The sequence below is a fragment of the Ursus americanus genome, chromosome 25 (assembly GCF_024610735.1).
Source record: "Ursus americanus isolate L20-20 chromosome 25, mUrsAme1.1.p, whole genome shotgun sequence".
NCBI lineage: Eukaryota > Metazoa > Chordata > Mammalia > Carnivora > Ursidae > Ursus > Ursus americanus.
In genome coordinates, this window is record NC_142151.1 from 40,403,849 (window position 1) to 40,423,202 (window position 19,354).

Consider the following 19,354-nt stretch of genomic DNA (forward strand, 5'->3'; position numbering starts at 1 on the left):
AGTCGGTTAGGCATCTGCCTTCAGCTCAGGTCATGGATCCTGCAGTCCCACATCAGGCTCCCTGCTCAGCGGGGATTCTGCTTCTCCCTCTGCCTCTCACCCTACTCCTGCTCTCTCTCGCTCTTTCTCAAATAAATAAAATCTTTTAAATAAATAAATAAATCTAAAAACAAAAACAAAACTATATGACCTCTTTAAAAAAAAATAAACTCTTACCAATTTTCAAAATAAATGCTGTTATCTAAATATAATGACAAACAGATCATAAAGATCAATGAAAGGAAAAAAGCTCTTTAGTTTCTGCCATTATTTATCGTAACGTTAAAAACTGACCCACCTTGCAAAGCAAGTCATGAACGTAGAATTAAAAAAAAACCCTGCTAATTGCTATTCCAAAGGATGGCTATACCTGACTTCTCTCTATGGTATAGGTCAGGGTCAAACTGCATTCCACAACCTCTATAATTTGCAAAAACCTTCACTAGAGATTTTCTTCCTATTTCCTATTTTGCAAATTTTAAAATTTTACATTACATACATTTCTTAATATTTTAAAGAAAAATAAATTTACCTAAAGTCTGCAGAATTATGCTTTCTAATATCACCAGATCTTGAACTTGTTGCAGGTAAGCCTGCAGGTGAAAAGACGGATAAATTATTCCCCAAAAAAGCACAATATATAAAGTATCAACAATTCTAACAACTCCTTCCAGGAAAACCAAAGCAACAAAAGGCAGGGATGTAGTGAGGAAGTAGCCTAGGAACCGAAATGTAATCCTTATCTCTATTTAATAATCCTTATCTCTATTTCTTTCTCTTAAAAGAAGAAAAAAAAGTGGTATATTGAGAAGTAACACTTTATTCATAATTAGCTACAGAAAAGGCACCAGAGATTTGGTTCAATTTCAAGACTAACATTTTAGGTTTTAAAGTCATGTGATGTAGACAAAAGATAATTAAAAATACATACATCTTTTTGCAATATCATCAAAATACATTTGTAGACCCTTCCTACAGTACTGTAGGCAATCTCAAACACTTGACTCCTGACAAGCCTTCCCATGTGAGGTAATGCTAGATTTCTAAGAATTAGAAGAGTTCAAAGGAAAAGGGAATAAACAACAACAAAAAAGTTCTCTCAGATTTGTACCAGCCAATACTGTAGCCACTATCCACACATGGCTACTGACCACCTGAATATAGCTAGTCTAAATTGAGATGTGCAATAGAATATATGCCAAACTGGGGAACCTGGGTGGCTCAGTCGGTTAAGCATCTGCCTTTGGCTTGGGTCGTGATCCCAGAGTCCTGGGATCAAGCCCCGCATCAACTCCCCACTCAGTGTAGAGTTTGCTTCTCCCTGTCCCTCTGCCCCTCCCCTGCTCTTGCGTGCATGCGCTCCTCCTCTAATAAATAAAATCTTTTTAAAAAAAGAATATATGCCAAATTTTGAAGACTTAATAAAAAAATAATAATGTAAACGACCTCATTAATAATGTTTTAATACTGATTTTGTGCTGAAATGATATTTGGGATTAAATAAAAGATACTAATAATATAAAATATTACAATTTCACCTTTTAAATTTTTGTTTTTTAGAAGATTTTATTTATTTGAGAGAGAAAGAGAGCACAAGAGAAGGAGCACGAGTGGGGGGGAGGGGCAAAGAGAGAGGGAGAAGCAGGCTCCCCACTGAGCAGGGAGCCCAACACGGGGCTCCATTCCAGGGCCAGGACCCCAGGATCATGACCTGAGCCAAAGGCAGACACTTAATGGAGTCACCCAGGTGCCCCAATTTCACCTTCTTTTAAATGAAGATTTAATTTCTAATGAAGATTTTAAATGAAGTTCAATGAAAAGTTAAAATTTTTTAAATACACATGACTCCCTCTATATTTCTATTGGACAGCACTGGTCTAGAACTCTAGGAGAATGAGACTTGGGGCAGGAGTTAGATCTACATTGTAGTGAACTTTCCACCTACCTTTATTGATCTTGAATTAAGTCCAATAAGGACTTAAACTACGCTAGTACTCTTTTCCATATAGTAAAGAAAATATCTTCCTCTAAGATTCCCCATCTCACAAGGAATAGAAACTCAGGTGAGAAATTATATAAATACACTTTAAAAGAAAAAAAAGTGAGAATTGTTTTTTGTTTTACCTTGTTAAAACAAAATTCTGTTTCATGTGGTCAGTTCTATGGACCAATGTCACTTACTAGTCTAAAACCTAAATAAAAATCCAGGGCAGTAACTCTTTCAACAAGAACTACTGCTGTACCCAAGAGAAAACGAAGGGAAGTCAAGACACTGCTATGTGAAACAATTCACATAATTAGGGGCTATTATCAAAACAAAAGGGGTGCCTGGGTGGCTCAGTCGGTTAAGTGTCTGACTTGTGATTTCAGCTCAGGTCATGATCTCAGGGTTGTGGGAAAACACGCTCCGCAGGGAGTCTGCTTGAGATTCTCTCCTGCCCCTCCCTGCACTCTCTCTTCTCTCAAATAAATCCATAAACAAACAAATAAATAAAATAAAAACAACCCCTTCAAAGAACCACTTTCTTCAATATAATGAAAACATGCAAATTTATTTATCTGTTTGATAAAGGATGACTCATGCATCCATCCTAAGAAATTTAAATACTCTAGTAACAGAAATCCACAGTTTAAACACTTATAAATGTCAGATCTCAAAATTTCTCACAACTCATCACTCCCCAACAACAGACTTCTAAAGCCAGGACACAGTTTCCCTTCTTTAAGAAAGTCAAGGAAGGATGGAAGGAAAAAAAAGCTATATGTACATGCATAGGATAGAGGTTTGACAGAACATACACTGGAATTATAATCAGCAGTATCCTGCTAGGAGGAAGGGAGATGAGCTTTAACTTTTACTTCAAATGATTCTTAAATGTTTGGGTTCTTCTCTAACAAGCACATATAACTTTTGTAATTTCTTTAGAAGTTAAAAAAAAATGACAGGACTCACTTTTTTAAAGAATCCATAATAAAAATTTATTGGTAAGAATATTATTCATGGGGCGCCCAGGTGGCTCAGTCAGTTAAGCATCTGACTTTGGCTCAGGTCATGATCTCAGTGGTCCTGGGATCGAGCCACCCAATCGGGCTTCCCGCTCAGCAGGGAGTCTGCTTGTCCCTCTGCCCCACCCTCCACCCCAGCTCGTGGGCTCTTTCAAATAAATAAAATCTTAAAAAAAAAAAAAAAAAAGGAAAAAGAAAATGGAGAATAAAATGGGAAAATATTTGCACTATAACAAATGGAAATGACATACAAAACACATACGTGTGTAGCTATTCATAGAAAAGAAGCTAGAAATACTAATGATTCATTTACATACTTGTGGGCCAAATTATAACTAGGTAATATATTTTCTTTTTTGTTTTTCTGTATTTTCCAATTTTACTATAATGAATACAATTAACTTTTGCCATAAAGTTTCTGATGTTTTTGTAAAGGAAAAACAAAAACTAAAAATTTAACAGCCTCCATTCAGACTTCAGTAAATCAAAGTTACAAAACTAAGCTATCATCAAAATAAAGAAAGAAAAACAGATATGTGTAAATTAATCCCCTACCTCACTCCTAGTATCAGGAAGTGATTCCTGTGGATGGAGACAAGCATGTGCTACCTTGATGACGTGTTCCAATTTTTTTGGTTGCTCCTCTACTTTAGCTGCTAGAAATAAGGCCGCTGGAGCCACAGACTGGATGGAGAGAAAATAAATCATATTTATTATTTATTCCTAGATCAAGGTAGATCTAAAAAAGAACTAAGTCTCAAACCAAATTCCCTGCTTGCCTCAACTTCATCGCCTCTCGTTAATGCCTTTTCTTAAAATGTCCTTCCTCTCCTATCGGTTAATCTACATCCACTCCCCAAAACCAATCCTTCAACAAACTCGTTTAAGGCTATCTATGTGAGAAACTACTAGATGTAAATAGTTGGCTTTCTATTTAAAATGAGATTCTTTCTTAAGTTTATATCATAATCCTCTACATACTTTTTTTTAAAGGAGCAAATTGAAAGTAGATTAGTGGTTGCCCAGGACTAGAACAGGAAAATGGGAGTGACCACTAATGCATAAGAAGTTTCTTTCTGGGGCAATGTAAATATTGTGGAATTAGATCATGGTAATGGTTGCACAACTTTGTGAATATATTAAAAACCAGTGAATTGGGGCACCTGGATGGCTCAGTCGGTTAAGCATCCAACTCTTGGTTTTGGTTCGGGTCATGATCTCAGGGTCATGGGATCAGGGCCCCGTGTTCACCTCCATGCTCAGCGAGGAGTCAGCTTGATATTCTTCCCCTCTGCCTCTCCCTCCCCCTCCACTCCTCTACCTGCTCACACGCACTCTCTCTCTCGCTCTCTAAAATAAATTTTAAAAATCTTTAAAAACAACAAAAACCCAGTGTACTGCACATTTTAAAAGGATACATTTTATTGTACATGAATTATCTCAATTATTACTTATATATGGGGGGAGCACAAACCTTAGGCACTCAGGGAAAAAAATCTCAAGCCAACAGACAAGTAGACAACAAATTCAGTCACTAAACAATACAAGAGATTACAACAATATGACATAAATGTAGCCTTGTAGTGATCTGGGAAATCTCAGGAAGAACTTCTATTGAATCTTAAGAAGAGTATTTCAATCAATCAAAGATGGCAATGGCAAGAACCAGGAGTAAAAGAAATATAACAAATAATTTTATTTCACTTTACTGAGTAGAACTGACAAGCATTCTAATACTTATTAATATCCCAGCTGCTATTTGCTATTTTGCTGGAAGAGATTTTTATCCACGAATCCAATTCACAGTAACAATTCTCTTCCTTCCTATTTGTTGCAGTTGTATGCAGCAAACTCCATATATATTCCTAGACCTTAGGATAAGCAAAGCAGAACTAGAGGAAGATGGGCATGAATAGGTGTGAGGAATCAGAGCAAGAAGCACACTAAATTGAGTAAGTGACACAGATAATGGGATGCAGAACACAACGATCTTTAACAAGAGTGACACTAAAGATTTCAGAAAAAAGTATACAATTTAAGAAACATTTAGAAAGACATATCCAGGGGTGCCTGGGTAGCTCAGTCAGTTGAGCAGATGTCTGCCTTTGGCTGGGGTCATGGTCCTGGAGTCCTGGGATCATTAAGCCCCACATTGGACTCTCCTCTTGGCGGGGAGTCTGCTTCTCCCTCTGCCCCCACCCCCGGTCTGCTAGCTCTCTAATAAAATCTTTAATAAAGGAAGGAAGGACAGACAGACATATCCGGTCCTAGGAAGGACTAAAAGGAGAAAAGAATGAAACACATTAAAAATCAATTTTAAAAAAGAATGAGTAATCCAGACATTAAGAAATAAAGTTTAGAGTAGGCATTAGCAGTAGAAAAAGAGGCGGGAAAAACCACAGGCATGATTTTAGAAAATTAATAGGGCTTCACTAAATCTAAGTGTATGTATTTGCATGCAGAGAAAAAAAATTCTAAAATGTCAACAGGATTATCTCTGAGCAGTTAGCTACAGGAATATCATCATTTCCTCCTTTATTCTCTGTTTTCTAAAAAAAAGATTGTATTTATTTATTTGACAGAGAGAGAGAGAGAGCTCGCAGCAGGGTGAGCGGCAGGCAAAGGGAGAGGGAGAAGCAGGTACCAGCTAAGCAGGGAGCCCGATGTGGGGCTCCATCCCGGGACCCTGGGATCAAGACCTGAGCTGAAGGCAGACGCTTAACCAACTGAGCCACCCAGGTGCCCCTGTCTTCTTTTAATTTTATGATGACTACATATAGAAAAAATAGTTAACACTCTAAAAATTAATAGGACTTTAGGGGCGCCTGGGTGGCACAGCGGTTAAGCGTCTGCCTTCGGCTCAGGGCGTGATCCTGGCGTTGTGGGATCGAGCCCCGCATCAGGCACCTCTGCTATGGGCCTGCTTCTTCCTCTCCCACTCCCCCTGCTTGTGTTCCCTCTCTCGCTGGCTGTCTCTATCTCTGTCAAATAAATAAATAAAATCTTAAAAAAAAAATTAATAGGACTTTATAATTGACTGGAAAAAGCAGAAAGGAAAAGAACTACTTAAAGACACTAAGATTTTTAGCCTACAACTTTGCCTTCAAGGAGCTAAAAATATATTCAAAAGGCACAAACTAAAATATGGTATACAAATAATGGTTAAGAAGGCAAGATAATAACTCATTAAGTAAAAGATGCAGGAGATAAATTTCAGTCTAATTTCTGCACAACCATGTAAATACTCATTGCTCCTCACGGAATCACTTACCAAGCCAGTTTACTATCAAAGGCATTTTCCTATCAAAGGCAATTTCTAAGAGGAATTCTTATACCAGGTAAGAATATAAGATTTTCTCCATTTTAAAAGAATAAAAATGCTACCTAATATTTATTTGTTAGGTACAGGCACTTTGTAAATTCATTCATTTAAATATTAACTACTGGGTGGCTCAGTTGGTTAAGGGTCCAACTCTTGATTTCGGCTCAGGTCATGATCTCAGGATCGTGGTAAATTAAGAAGCCCCGAGTTGGGCTCCTGGGCTCCTTACTCGATGGGGAGTCTGCTTGAGAGTCTCTCCCTCTCCCTCTTCCCAACCCCCCCCCCAACTCGCACTCCCTCTAATAAATAAATAAATAAATCTTAACAACTCTAGGAGATAAGCACTATTACTGACTCCAAAGAGATAAAAAAACTGAGACCTATGATAACTTACCCAAAGCCATGCAAAAAATCCAAACCTAGACATGTCTGACTCCAGAGCCCATTCTCTTAACCACTAAGCTTGACCCCTTAAGGATAAGCTAACCAGAATAAAATACACCCAAACAAATCTGTTAGGTATTAAAATACAACACCGAATTTTATAATCTATGAAATATTACATAAACACACCAAGTTGCTCACCATTAATTTTACACTCCCTCATTTGAAAATATTTAAGACAGTACATTTAGAAATTCAAGTCATGAGGTTAAATTTCTTCTCAAAAAGAGTAATACAATGCCAAAAATTAAATGAAAACAAATCAGTCATTTAATAATGTTCGCTAAAGAAATAAAATTTATTTCCATCGAAAGGCAAGTTCTCTATCTTCCACGGTGTTAGAAACATGCTTTATCTTGATCTGAGTGGTGGTTACATATACATACAATAAATAATGCAAAAAGTAATCAAGTTGCACACTTCGGATTTTTGTGCTTTACTGTCAATCTTCAATAAAAAAAAATTTTTTTTTTAATTTAAAAGGCAAGAGTTCCAGGCTCCAAAACATTATGAACAAAGAAATAGAACAAAATGAGAAAAGTATTCACAACATATGACATACAGCTTTAACATATATAAAGCTCATATAAATAAGAAAATCAGAGTAAAAGAGAAACGAAGAGAATCAACCATCAATTTTTAAGTCAATTCTTCAATTTCTGAAAACAATGACCTAAATAGGCATAAGAAGCTCAACTTCACTAATTGAAAAAAATGTAAATTAAGAAAATAATTTAGGATGCCCTCTACCTTGTTCACCACTGTATCCCAAGTGCTCAACAAGTAATTAAAACTTAGTATTTCCTGATGTAATAAATATGTCATTTGTGAGGATGCAGAGAAAAGGACCCTCTCTTCAGTGCTGGAAACAATGTATAACTGATACAATCTTTCAGTAAGGCAAATTGATATGACAAAACAATGTACACTTGATAAAATCTTTCAGTAGGGCAAAACTGACACAACAAAACAATGTATACTGATATAATCTTTCGGTAAGGCAAATAGACACAACAAAAATTTTTTAAATGCAGCCCTGTGGACACAGTAATTTTATCTATAGGAATTTATATTAGAAAGGTCATGTAAGCCATACACTCTACGTACCAATTTTATGTAACATTATTTACAATTACTAAACTAGAAACAACCCAAATATCCACCAATAGGGAGGTGAAATAAATTATGGTAACTACACAAAGAAATACTATGTGGCCATTTAAAATACAGCTGACCCTTGAACAACACTGTTTTGAACTGTGTTGGTCCACTCCTATGGATTTTTTTCCTATAAATACAGTACAGTACTGTTACTGTATTTTCTCTTCCTTATGATTTTCTTAACATTTTCTTTTCTCCAGCACACCTTTTTTGTAAGGATTCAGTATATGATACATATAACACCCAAAATCTGTGTTGTGTTATTGGTAAGGCTTCTGGTAGTTAACTTTCCGGGGAGTCAAGAGTTATATGTAGATTTTCAACTGTGTAGAGGTAGATACCCCTCACCCCCGCTCTGTTCAAAGGTCAACTGTAATGAAAAATCACTATGAAAAGATATCCAGTATATACTGTTAACTGATAAAGGCAACTCACATAAGAGTAGTATAGTCAGAAGTTATTTTTTTAATAGAAACATATAAATATTAGGTATATGTACACAAAAATGACAAAGACACTATATGACAAAACATTTATCAATGGTTACCTCTGGAGGCTGGGATTACAGAGGAGCTTTCACTTTCTACATTATACATTTCCGTATTAATTTTTACTGTAAACATTTATTACCTTTATAATGAGAAAAAAAATAACATGAAAAACGCATGGGAGCTTGACAGAACAAATACCAATGCTACAACAATGTATTAGGTCCTCTCAAATTTGAACTTGGATTTATCACAAGTCTTAAAACTAAGATATTAAAGAGTGATATTTTTGATCTGTTAATTCCAGAATGTGCCTGAAATCAATTCTCTAAAGAAGATCAACAATCCTAAATTTTAAAAGTCACTGGATTTTGGAAAAGGTCATGTCATCCACTGGAATTTCCCTGTATTTCCTGGATAATTACCAGATCATTCATTCATTCAAGTTTACTTGGAGGATACACAGAAAAGTGAGTCTCTGTCCTTGCTGAGCTTACTACATAGGAAATAAGGAAAAATATTATTTAAAAAATAAAAGGAATATACAATATATATGTGCATAAAGTGCACAAATTGATTTGAGATGTATTTCATCCTGCATTTCAAATCTTTACCATAATAAAAGGGAAAACACAAAGAAAATGTTCAGAATTGGCAAGACAGCTATGTACTTCTCTTCAAATTTCATTCTTTATCCACTACCTTCTATTCTAGAGCTATGAGACAGACATCCTCATTAAATGCTTTTCTCTGTCTTAATAAAACTGCTTCTTGCAATCAGAGGTAGGGCATGGCTGGAGGTAAGAGGTCTACTGGTAGGAGAAAGCCAAGCTGACTGGATAATCAGTAAAAATTGGGAATACTTAATCCACAGAGCCAAAGGGTTTCTAGTGCAGTTACTCCCAAAACTGAGTATGCCAATATCTAGTGTCATAGATTCTCTTTCCATGGTATTAAAAAAAAAAAGAGCTCAAAGCCTATCATCCTAAGGGTAAGTCTTAAACACATTTCTTCAAAACATAACCTTTCTTTAAAAAAAAAGATTTCTTTTCTTTGACTCACAAGCCCACATGAAGTATTCATCAGGTTTAGCCCTATTACCTTGTGATTTTAGTAAACAAATATAGTCTTACCTGCAACTGGGATATCACTATGCACTCGCTTCCAAGTCATTTATAATAATGTTAAATAGGACCATTTCAGGTATCAAAACTGAAAATAGCACTATTTACAATTCTGTCCAGAAAAAAAAAATCCCTTTATTACTATTATTTTCTTTTTCCTGTCTCAAAAGTCACCCCCCCATCATCACAAAATGTGCCTTCCCTCTCCAATCAGTCATTGACTGCAATTATATCAAAGGCTTTTAGAAAATCTATATCACTTACATTCACTTGTTTTCCTGTGGCTACATTATTATTTACCACTTCAAAAAATACACTTAAGCATCTTCTCCCCTTTAATGATCCTCTCCCAACCCAAAAATTTAAGTGTTGAATAATCTATTTCTTTATTAGAGAATCCACCTATTTTAAGGATGCATTAAACCTACCAAATAAATACCCACTTTACTGGAAAACTGGAAGACTGGATTCAGTGGGACACATAATGAAAGTGATCAATCCTATTTTCTAAACTTCAAATCCCAGTTTAGCAACAAAGATCAACCTTCTCACCCCACACACACAGGAAGTTGCTGGAATAGATCACAAAATGATTATACCATACGAAAAAACAAAACAAAAAACTTACGTTTCGATGGAACTGTGTAAAGGACTGAATCATGTAGAATCGATGCATGTATACTATAGCAGTGTTGATAGTCAATTGTGAGCTAAAATGTTAAAGTTAAGGCCCCAAAACAGGCAGGGAGAACAATTCCCAAAAATACAACCTATATATCCTCCCAAAAGGACCATGCGGCCAAACACAATACATGCTTCTAAATGAAAATCATCCTTAATTTCCCAAATTAAAGAGCAAATCTGTCTTCTTTCACCAAATTATTAACCACCAATTGACACTTAACATAATGCCTTACAAGCAGTATTCAATATGTAAATTTGCTGAAATGATAAGCAAGCTTCTTAGCACGTGTGGATCAAGGAATATAAAAAATTTATGTGGACCTAAACCTGTCATTTGCCTCCTGAAAATCCTGCAGTGGTGATCCATTAGCTTAGGATATCTCTTCACATGACCTGTAACACCCTCCCTGATCTGCCCCTAGGTATGTCTCTACTATCTCCTCACTTTCTAAGCTCCAGGAATTAACTTTTCAGTTGCACTTGTCTGTGGCAGCTAAGCCTTCTCATACGGTGATCCCTGGAAGCAGAAACACTGTGGAATGATTTGATACTCATTCACTGACAAAATTTTAAATGCCTTACTTCTAAAGCCCTCAGAAGACAATGTGGGTTATTCAGGGAAGAAGTTGTGGTCCCAAAATGTCAACAACCTTAGTAACAACACACACATAAAAAAGGGCTAGAACAGAACTTCAAGCAAAAAGCTTAACTTAGTACTGTCCATGCTTAGGAAACAAATCGGATATCGGTAACAAAGAGGACACCTCTTTTGAGGTGAGCTCAACTTCAAGATATAACAAACATTACTGCCAGCCACTCACTGAAATAGGAGCTGCACCCAGAAATAATTTTTCACTTCCATAGTGGAAAGAACTTTAAAACTATGTAAGCTTTCTCTGCTACAAAATGAGTATATTCTCTGACAAAAATACTTGAAGGGAAAAAAAAAATCACTAAATTACCTGATCTTTGAAATATAGAGAAAACAAATACAAATTAGAACTCTGAGTAAATTAAAAACTCAACATTTTGTAAATGGTTTTTTAAAACATTAGATCCCTGGGTCTATATTCTTACAAACAGAAACTGACATCCTTCTGTCCTCTGAAATTCCATAAAGTTTTAACAGTAGCTACCATTTGAACATGAGTGCCCGGCATTTTCTTAGGTATAGAAATTACACACAAGGATTATCACTCCATTTTACAGACACGAAAACCAAGAATCTGACAGGTTTCTTAAACAGCTAGTAAGTGGAAGGAACAGATTTTGAACCACAGGTGGGGCATTAATTCTAGGCCACCCTCTCTTCGTAGGACTACAGGTCTTGAATTTCTCAACTGTTTACACACTAAGTTCAAGAGACAGCCATCAACAGTGAAACCTCCACCAAACCCCTAGAGAATAGCGGAAAAGTAGAATCTCTACGTCACTAGACCAGGAGACCAGAACACAACGAAAGGGGACTAGGAAGGGCTAGTTAAAACACAAAGCTGCGAAGGATACGAATTCCCAGCAAAGCTGGTGGCACTGGTGAGCGAGCGGGAAATTAACTCCGCCTCGCTTCCCTGGCGCAAACACTGAATTTCAGCCCCCCCCCCCCATCCGAGGCTCTTCCACCTAGACATTCAGCCCCTGCCCACCCTCTTCCCTCTTCCGTCCGACAGAGCCTGAGGCCTGGACGCCCGAGCAAGGCGGGTCTGACTCCAAGGCCGGAGGCCTAGGCCGCAAGGATACACGTTAAGACGTTGTCCCATGTCCTGGAGCAGATTGGCTGCCTGCTGGCGATGAGAAAGTTCCTTATCTGGGTCCATGCCAAAACGACGGGATGGGCTATTTTCCAGCTGTTCTCGAGTAAAATACCACCGTTTGTTGTTGTTCTTCCTCTCTCCCTCCATAGTGCTTCAACCAGAAGGCAGCGGCGGAGGCTGCAAGCACTTCCCAGCGTCACCTAAGCGGCGACACACATCCGCTGTGCGGGGGCAACTGCGACGTGACGAACTTCCGCTAAAAGGTGGACGGCTAGGTTGTGACAGGCTTCCGCAAAGGAGGGATAGTTAAACAGTCTACTTCCGGAATGGACCTCGCGGCAACCTGTAGCCGGGTTAACAGCCAGTAGGCGACCAGGAAAGACCTTGAGTCTAGGACGCAGGCGCCAGTCATGTGACCCTTGGGCGGTAGGGTGGGCGTAGAAGGTCTCGTTCGAAACCACGCTTCCTCCCGCGAGAGCTGGGTTTAGCTTTCGCGTGATGGACGAGGTGGCGAGGCAACTGTTGTGGCGGGATAAGGCGCCCGCCCACGCGCCCCTCGGCGGTTCCGCGGAGAACTTCGTTTGTGGCGGAGGTGGCGATATAAAATGGGGGAGATAGCGAACTTGACAGAGAGAGCAGGTGAGACTGTCAAAACTGAAAAAAGTAATCAAAGAGAGTGGAACTATCGTATATCGTAATATAAAGCAACTAGAAAGCTCTTAGTTGGTGGTACCCATTTGCAAAGCCGCTTTACAACATTTATCTAAAACCTTGAAAAATTCCTATATTTCACCACAGTGATTCAACGTAAGGAAATGAAATTTAATTAATAGTGTTAATTTAGTGAATACCGTGTTCCAGGCACACTATTGACAAGTATACAATTTCATTTAAAAGGCACAACCGCAAGGGGTAGTAACATTTCAATCTGTGGACGAGCGAACTAAAACTGCTCCTTCATTGTGTAAAACTTCCACCTCCACCTTGTACACGTAAGAATTTGTAAATTCCTGTCCTCCATCAAGAACCATCCCAGCTGAACGCCTGATGCCTGTTTGATCCTGGGCAAGATACCTAACCTCTTTATGCCTCTTGTATAAATGTAAATAATAACAATAGTACCTACGTTTTAGGTTGTGAGGAGGATTAAATGAAGATACAATTAATTAAAAGCCTTTATAATAGTACCTGGCTCATAGGAACATAGAAAACATGGAGTAGATGTTATCTTAGTATTTATTACATTAAAATTGAGTTGTATCCATAACACCTACCTAATACAGTCCTGGCCCTAGTAGTCAATAAATGTTTGTCAAATGAATGCTCACAACACCCTACAAAAAGAAACCGGGGCTTGGGGAAATTAAGTAGTTTGCCCTACTCTACACTGCTTCTAAGTGTTGATTTTTAAATAAGTCTAATTCCATTGTTCTTTCCGTTCTAGCAAACTGTATTCTTTTCTGAAAGAATTTACCTTAATTAAATTTGGATAGTATTAGAATCCTTTGACTTTTATAGTATTTTTAGTTTTTTTCATTTTAGACATGGCTGCTCCCACTCAGTTTGATTCTAATTCATTCTCAGAAGTATTTCCTTCCATTTCAGGCCCTTCTTTGCCATATATTATCTATAATTAGCATTAGCTACATTTTACTCCAGAAAAATTGAGGTTCAGGAAGATTTAAATGACTTATTTCAGGTTACAACATGTAAAAAATTTATTATTTCGAACTTCTAACATCACAGACTTGTTTAATAGAATAAGCATTTTTTTTCAATTATGTAGTCATTGTATTCTTTTTTTTTTTTTAAGATTTATTTATTTGAGGGGCGCCTGCATGATGTAGTCATTAGCGTCTGCCTTCGGCTCAGGGCCTGATCCCAGTTGTCTGGGATCGAGCCCCGCATCAGGCTCCTCTGCTGGGAGCCTGCTTCTTCCTCTCCCACTCCCCCTGCTTGTGTTCCCTCTCTCGCTGGCTGTCTCTCTGTCAAATAAACAAATAAAATCTTTAAAAAAAAAAAAAGATTTATTTATTTGAGAAAGAGAACGAGCTGGGGGGAGGGGTAGAAGGAGAGGGAGAAGCAGACTCCCTCCTGAAGAGGGAGCCCTGTGTGGGGCTTGATCCCAGACCCTGGGATCATGACCTGAGCCAAAGGCAGACACCTAACCGACTGAGCCACCCAGGCGTCCCAATTATATTGTCTTTTAAACAGCCAAAATTATTTCTCCGAGAACCCTCTTGCCTATTTCTCTGACCTGTGTTTGGTTCTCCATTTTTTAAAAAACATTTTATTTATTTGGGAGAGAGCACAAACAGTGGGAGGGGCAGGGAGAGGGAGAAGCAGACTCCCTGCTGAGCAGGGAGCCTGACCCCCCCCCCGGGGGGGGTGCACAATCCCAGGACCCTGGGATCAGGACATGAGCTCATGACCTGAGCCGAAACAGGCCTAACTGACTGAACCACCCAGGCGCCCCTGGTCCTCCATTTAAACTCTTGGATTGATGGCTCTGTTTTGAATTTGCTATCCTGGCTGAGTATACCAATTTTCCAAGAAAAAGTTCTGGTATCTGTTAAGTTCTAGGCAATGCAGGTGGTAATCAATGGCTTGCCATATAGAAGACCGGGACCTGTGTAACTAAGAGAAGGGAAATATTCTTTGAGAGGATAAATATTTGAAAGTAGGAGGCAGTAATAACAATTGCTAAACAAGAGCTATTCTTTTTTTTTTTAAACCCTCAACTATTTCTATGTGTACGGTTCCATAGTGCCAGCTATATTCACATTGTTATGCAGCAGGTCTCCACAACTTTTTCATTTTGCAAATCTGAAACTTTATGTCTATATGCTTCATTTCTCCCTCCTCCCAGCTCTGACAACCCCCATTCTACTTTGTGTTTCTATGAGTTTGACTGCCTTAGGTAAAGATGTAAGTAGAATCATACAGTGTTTGTCTCTGTGACTGGCTTATTTCACTTAGTATAATGTCCTTAAAATTCCCAGCTATTCTTTTAACTATCTGTGTGATTTTTTAAAAAAGATTTTATTTATTAGAGAGAGACAGCACTTTCGGGGGGAGTGGGAGAGGCAGAAGCAGACTCTGTGCTGAGCAGGAAGCCAGACATGGGGCTCGATTTTAGGACCTCAAGATCACGACCGGAGCTGAAGGCAGACACTTAACTGACTGAGCCACCCAGCTGCCCTTAGCTGTATGATCTTAAATGTCATCTCTGGATCTTGATGGGACACGATCTGGCACACAGTACGTGTTCAGTACATGTTTATTGTCAAAATAATGTTAACCTTCAGATAAATTGCCCTTAAAGAACAATTGACAAAATCTTAGAGAAATTTTCCTTTTTTTTCTCTCTTCTTTTTTAAAATTTAAATAGGACTCTGTTTCCTATAAAAGAAACCTATGAGGCTACTTTTTGTATTCACTAGACTAATCTTGCTCCAGATACAGGATTATACCATATTTCATGGTTTGATCTCATTTTGCATTGTGCTTATGAATGTCATATTTCAGCCATGTTGAATATTACCATCTCCTGTTGAAATAATTTCTTTCCAACATTTATATAGTCTCCAAATTAAAACATGAAAAGATGGTGTGCCATTTGTAACTATTCCAAATTCCACAGTCAGTTGATGTCATACTGATAGCTTGAACTTGGCCGTGGTGGGTGTACTGGTAAATTATTAACAACCAGCTATCCAGAAAATAATTGTATGTGTATGTATACATATATAAGTTCAAACATGAACTTACTGAAATAAAGGATGTATAGCACACATTTATAAAAAATACAGTTTGCAATCTTTATTATAAATTTCTTATAGCCAGTTGATTCTCACAGGATGCTTTTACTCGGTTTTGCCAACTTCTTGATTCAAGAACCAACCTGTGATTGCATTTGACAAATGAGAATAGCTTTTTTTTCAAAGATTAATTTATTTATTTGAGAGAGGGGGAGCGAACACACATACAAATGAGGGAGGAGCAGAGGAAGAGAGAGAGGGAGAGAATCCCAAGCAGACTCCCTATTGAGCACAGATTCCCATGCAGAGCTTGATCTCAACACCCTGAGATCATGCATGACCTGAGCCGAAATCAAAAGTTGGGTGCTTAACTGACTGAGCTACCCAGGCACCCCAGCAAATGAGAATAGTTTTGACTGTTGGTTGACATTTTCATTTGCATTAATCAGTGAGATAAAAGTGAAACAATAAGGGGCCAAGCGTGGAGCCTGCTTTAGATTCTGTCTCTCCCTCTCCCTCTCCCTCTCCCTCTGCCCCCTCCAAAAAAAAAGTGAAACAATGAAACTTATGTTGGAACTTCACTTATTTGTCAGTGACTTAGGCAACATCTTTGCTGGATTGGATAATGGTTTTTGAAAACCCGAAGAACCTTTCAATTTTTATGCTTTTGACAATTTAATGGGCATACACGATACACTTTTAATCTACGTTATTTACATACTATCACTTTCTTAAGTCTAGTCAACAAAATAATAAATCAAGCTTTTGCCTGCAGTGTTTACCATTTCTGTAGTCTAAATTCTCCCATTATGGCCAGTTTCAAGCTACCAATATGACATCACTGAGCATGGACTTAGAAAGAGATGAACACACCATCACATAGTATTTCCTCTGTATAGATACAATAGACAGGGACTTCTGGTTTCCAGTCTGATATGTAAAGAGCTTGGAAGTCATTGCTCCTGTTCTTATAACAACAACAACAAAAAAAAACCTGAATAAACTGCAAATCAACAACCCTTGTTAGATCAAGCAGAGAATTAAGGGGACAGGGCAAACCACCACAAAAACTGGAGAGACAGACTCAGAAGAAGCAGAACAGAGATCTATGGCTTACTGAGAGCAAAAACTACTATTGAAACCAGGAACTGGTGGGAATACATAAAGGGCAATTGACTAATTGCTGGAGAATGAACTTGCTCTAGATTGAGAGACTTAAAAAAACAAAAAGGAAAAAACAAAACCTCTTGAGGGCCCCCACACTTTCATGAGTTTTACCTCCAGGAACCCCATAAATCTTACTGTGAAGATTGGAGAAAAATCCCTTTGTCCTTCTGGCAGGGAAAGGGAAAAAAGAGCTACTTGGAAATAGACCCAGAGAATTCATTTACCCTTAACAAAGGCCTGTCCTCAATGGAAGCTAATTAACAGAGCCTAATCAATGTAGGAAAAGGAAAATAACCAACTCCAGCATTTGTGAAGGTCACAGTCCGGCGGGGACACAAGCTTATTAAAAAACTGAGACCTGATAGGATTATAAAGTCCTTTTTTCGCCCCCCCCCTTACCAACACATCAGTAGATCTCCTACGTAATAAAAGGGGATTACAACAGAAAGAACCACAAACTCATACCCTGTTTAAGAAGGAGTCTGTACTGCGTGCTCGGTCGAAGAGGACGACCTTCCTCGATAGAGGAGGACCGTTCTTCAGTCAAGGGTATACGAGTAGCTGCGCTCCCCTGCCAGAACCTCCAAACAAGCTCTCAAGAAGGAGTCTGTAAGGAAACCCAAAGACAACAGGGGAGACCAAGACATCAGAGGAAATTTTAGCCTCTGATACCTACAGCCATAACAAAGAGGATACAGCAGCTGAACTCCTAAACAGATAAAAGTAAAACATCCATTTCTTCTACCCAATATATCATGTCTAACTTTCTACAAAAAAAATTAGAAGGCATGCTAAAAGGCAAAAAATACAGTCTAAAGAGACAAAGCAAGTATCAGAACAAGATTTATATATAGCAGAAAGTATTGAATTGTCAAACTGGGAATTTAACTGATTAATATGCAAAGGACTGTAATGGAAAAAGTGGACAACATGCAAAAATAGATGAGTAATGAAGCAGGGAGATGAAACTAAAAATCAAAAGGAAGTGTTAGAAATAAAAAACCTGTAACAGGGGTGCCTGGCTGGCTCAGTCAGTATAACATGCAACTCTTGGTCTTGGAGTGGTGAGTTCAAGCCCCACGTTGGACCTAGAACTTACTTTAAAAAAACAAACAAACAACCACTGTAAAGGAAATGAATGCCTTTGATGGGCTTACCAATACACTGCACACAACCAAGGAAAGAATTAATGAGTTTGAAGATCTGTCAATAGAAACTTCCCAAACTGAAAAGCAGAGAGAAAAAATAATAAAAACAACATAATATACACATACAATAGTTATAACGTCATAAACGTAGATAATAGTAAAATGTAGTAAAATAATTAGGAAGAGATGAGTTTTTAGTATTTACTAACTTTACTTTTCATATAATTTATTCAGTTGTAAGTTTAGATAATTTTAAATAATGGCTTGTTTAACAACCAGCTTGCAAAATTCCTGAAAATTTAAGAGGCAGCTCAAAAATCAGTATGAACTGACTCAGCACACCACTGCTTGAAATAACTTAGACTCATTGGAAGTACCATATTCACATTTAAATACTATTTATGTTTCCGTTATATGCTGAACATTATGCTACGAAAATTTGCATACATTATCTCATTTAATTCTCATAACTCTGAAATAGATACCGTTGCCATTTTTTAAAATAAACAGGCTTAACCTATTCAAACTCAGATACTAAGAATATGGCAAAACTAATATCTGAGCCCAGCTCAGTGCTCTTTCTAGTCACTGCCTTCTGAAATTTACAGTATAATAAAGACTGGGGCAAGAAAAAGGGTAACTGGCACTTGAGTCCTCCATTTTTCTGAAGTTATTTAGCCCACTCCCACTCCAGATCTACTGTGAGCCCATGAATCCTGTGTCTCCTTTAGACAAAGGGAGTGTTAGTCATAGTAATTCTTTAGGGCATTACCATGGTTACCAAACACAAAGTCCATTGCCCCAGCCTGAACATTCCAGAAGAGGACAGGGAGGAGCTGAGATGGCCTTCTTCAACTTATATCTATTGGGATATCAAAATTCCTTTCGGAACAAGAAAAGGGACACAACTGAAGAAACAAGTAAGGGGAATATAGGGTAGAGGGTTAGAAGAGCTTCTTCTTGGCCATTTTTTTTTCTACCTTGAGTTAGAGCTTTATTGCCCATAATTAACAATTACACCAGTCACCAGTTAAAATTATGGAGTGGGGAGATTATCCATTGAGTTTCCCTCTTCTGTCATTTAATATCCTTATTAAGACATTCAATCTGTTCAACTGAATAAATGTTCATTATTATTCATTTGCTCATTTAGTTAACATTTACTAAGTACAGTTTTGTGTCAGGCTTTCTGTTGGTGACAGGATGGATAGGATAAGGTCTCTGCCATAAAGTGGCTATTGGATAAAGATAAATATGCA

General features: G+C 37.9%; 2 protein-coding genes across 3 annotated transcripts in view; one reads left to right on the top strand and one right to left on the bottom strand.

Annotated features, from left to right (window-relative positions):
- Window positions 1-12,322, bottom strand: part of CCNT1 (cyclin T1) — a 34,309-nt gene extending 21,987 nt beyond the window's left edge. The window contains exons 1-4 of the mRNA XM_045801161.2: window positions 12,006-12,322; window positions 10,213-10,294; window positions 3,601-3,729; window positions 572-632 (exon numbers count right to left, since the gene is read on the bottom strand). Of these exons, the coding sequence (XP_045657117.2) occupies window positions 572-632; window positions 3,601-3,729; window positions 10,213-10,294; window positions 12,006-12,166 (433 nt within the window). The 5' untranslated portion in view covers window positions 12,167-12,322. The remainder of the gene's footprint in view (window positions 1-571; window positions 633-3,600; window positions 3,730-10,212; window positions 10,295-12,005) is intronic.
- Window positions 12,323-12,496: 174 nt separating this feature from the next.
- The window catches only part of SPMIP11 (sperm microtubule inner protein 11), a 35,120-nt gene continuing 28,262 nt past the window's right edge, over window positions 12,497-19,354 (top strand). Inside the window, exon 1 of one of the 2 annotated variants that reach the window (XM_045801159.2) lies at window positions 12,497-12,658. In XM_045801159.2, the coding sequence (XP_045657115.1) occupies window positions 12,625-12,658 (34 nt within the window). In that variant the 5' untranslated portion in view covers window positions 12,497-12,624. Of the gene's footprint in view, window positions 12,659-14,008; window positions 19,016-19,354 lie in introns of those variants that run through there. The other variant, XM_045801160.2, reaches the window with a different exon arrangement.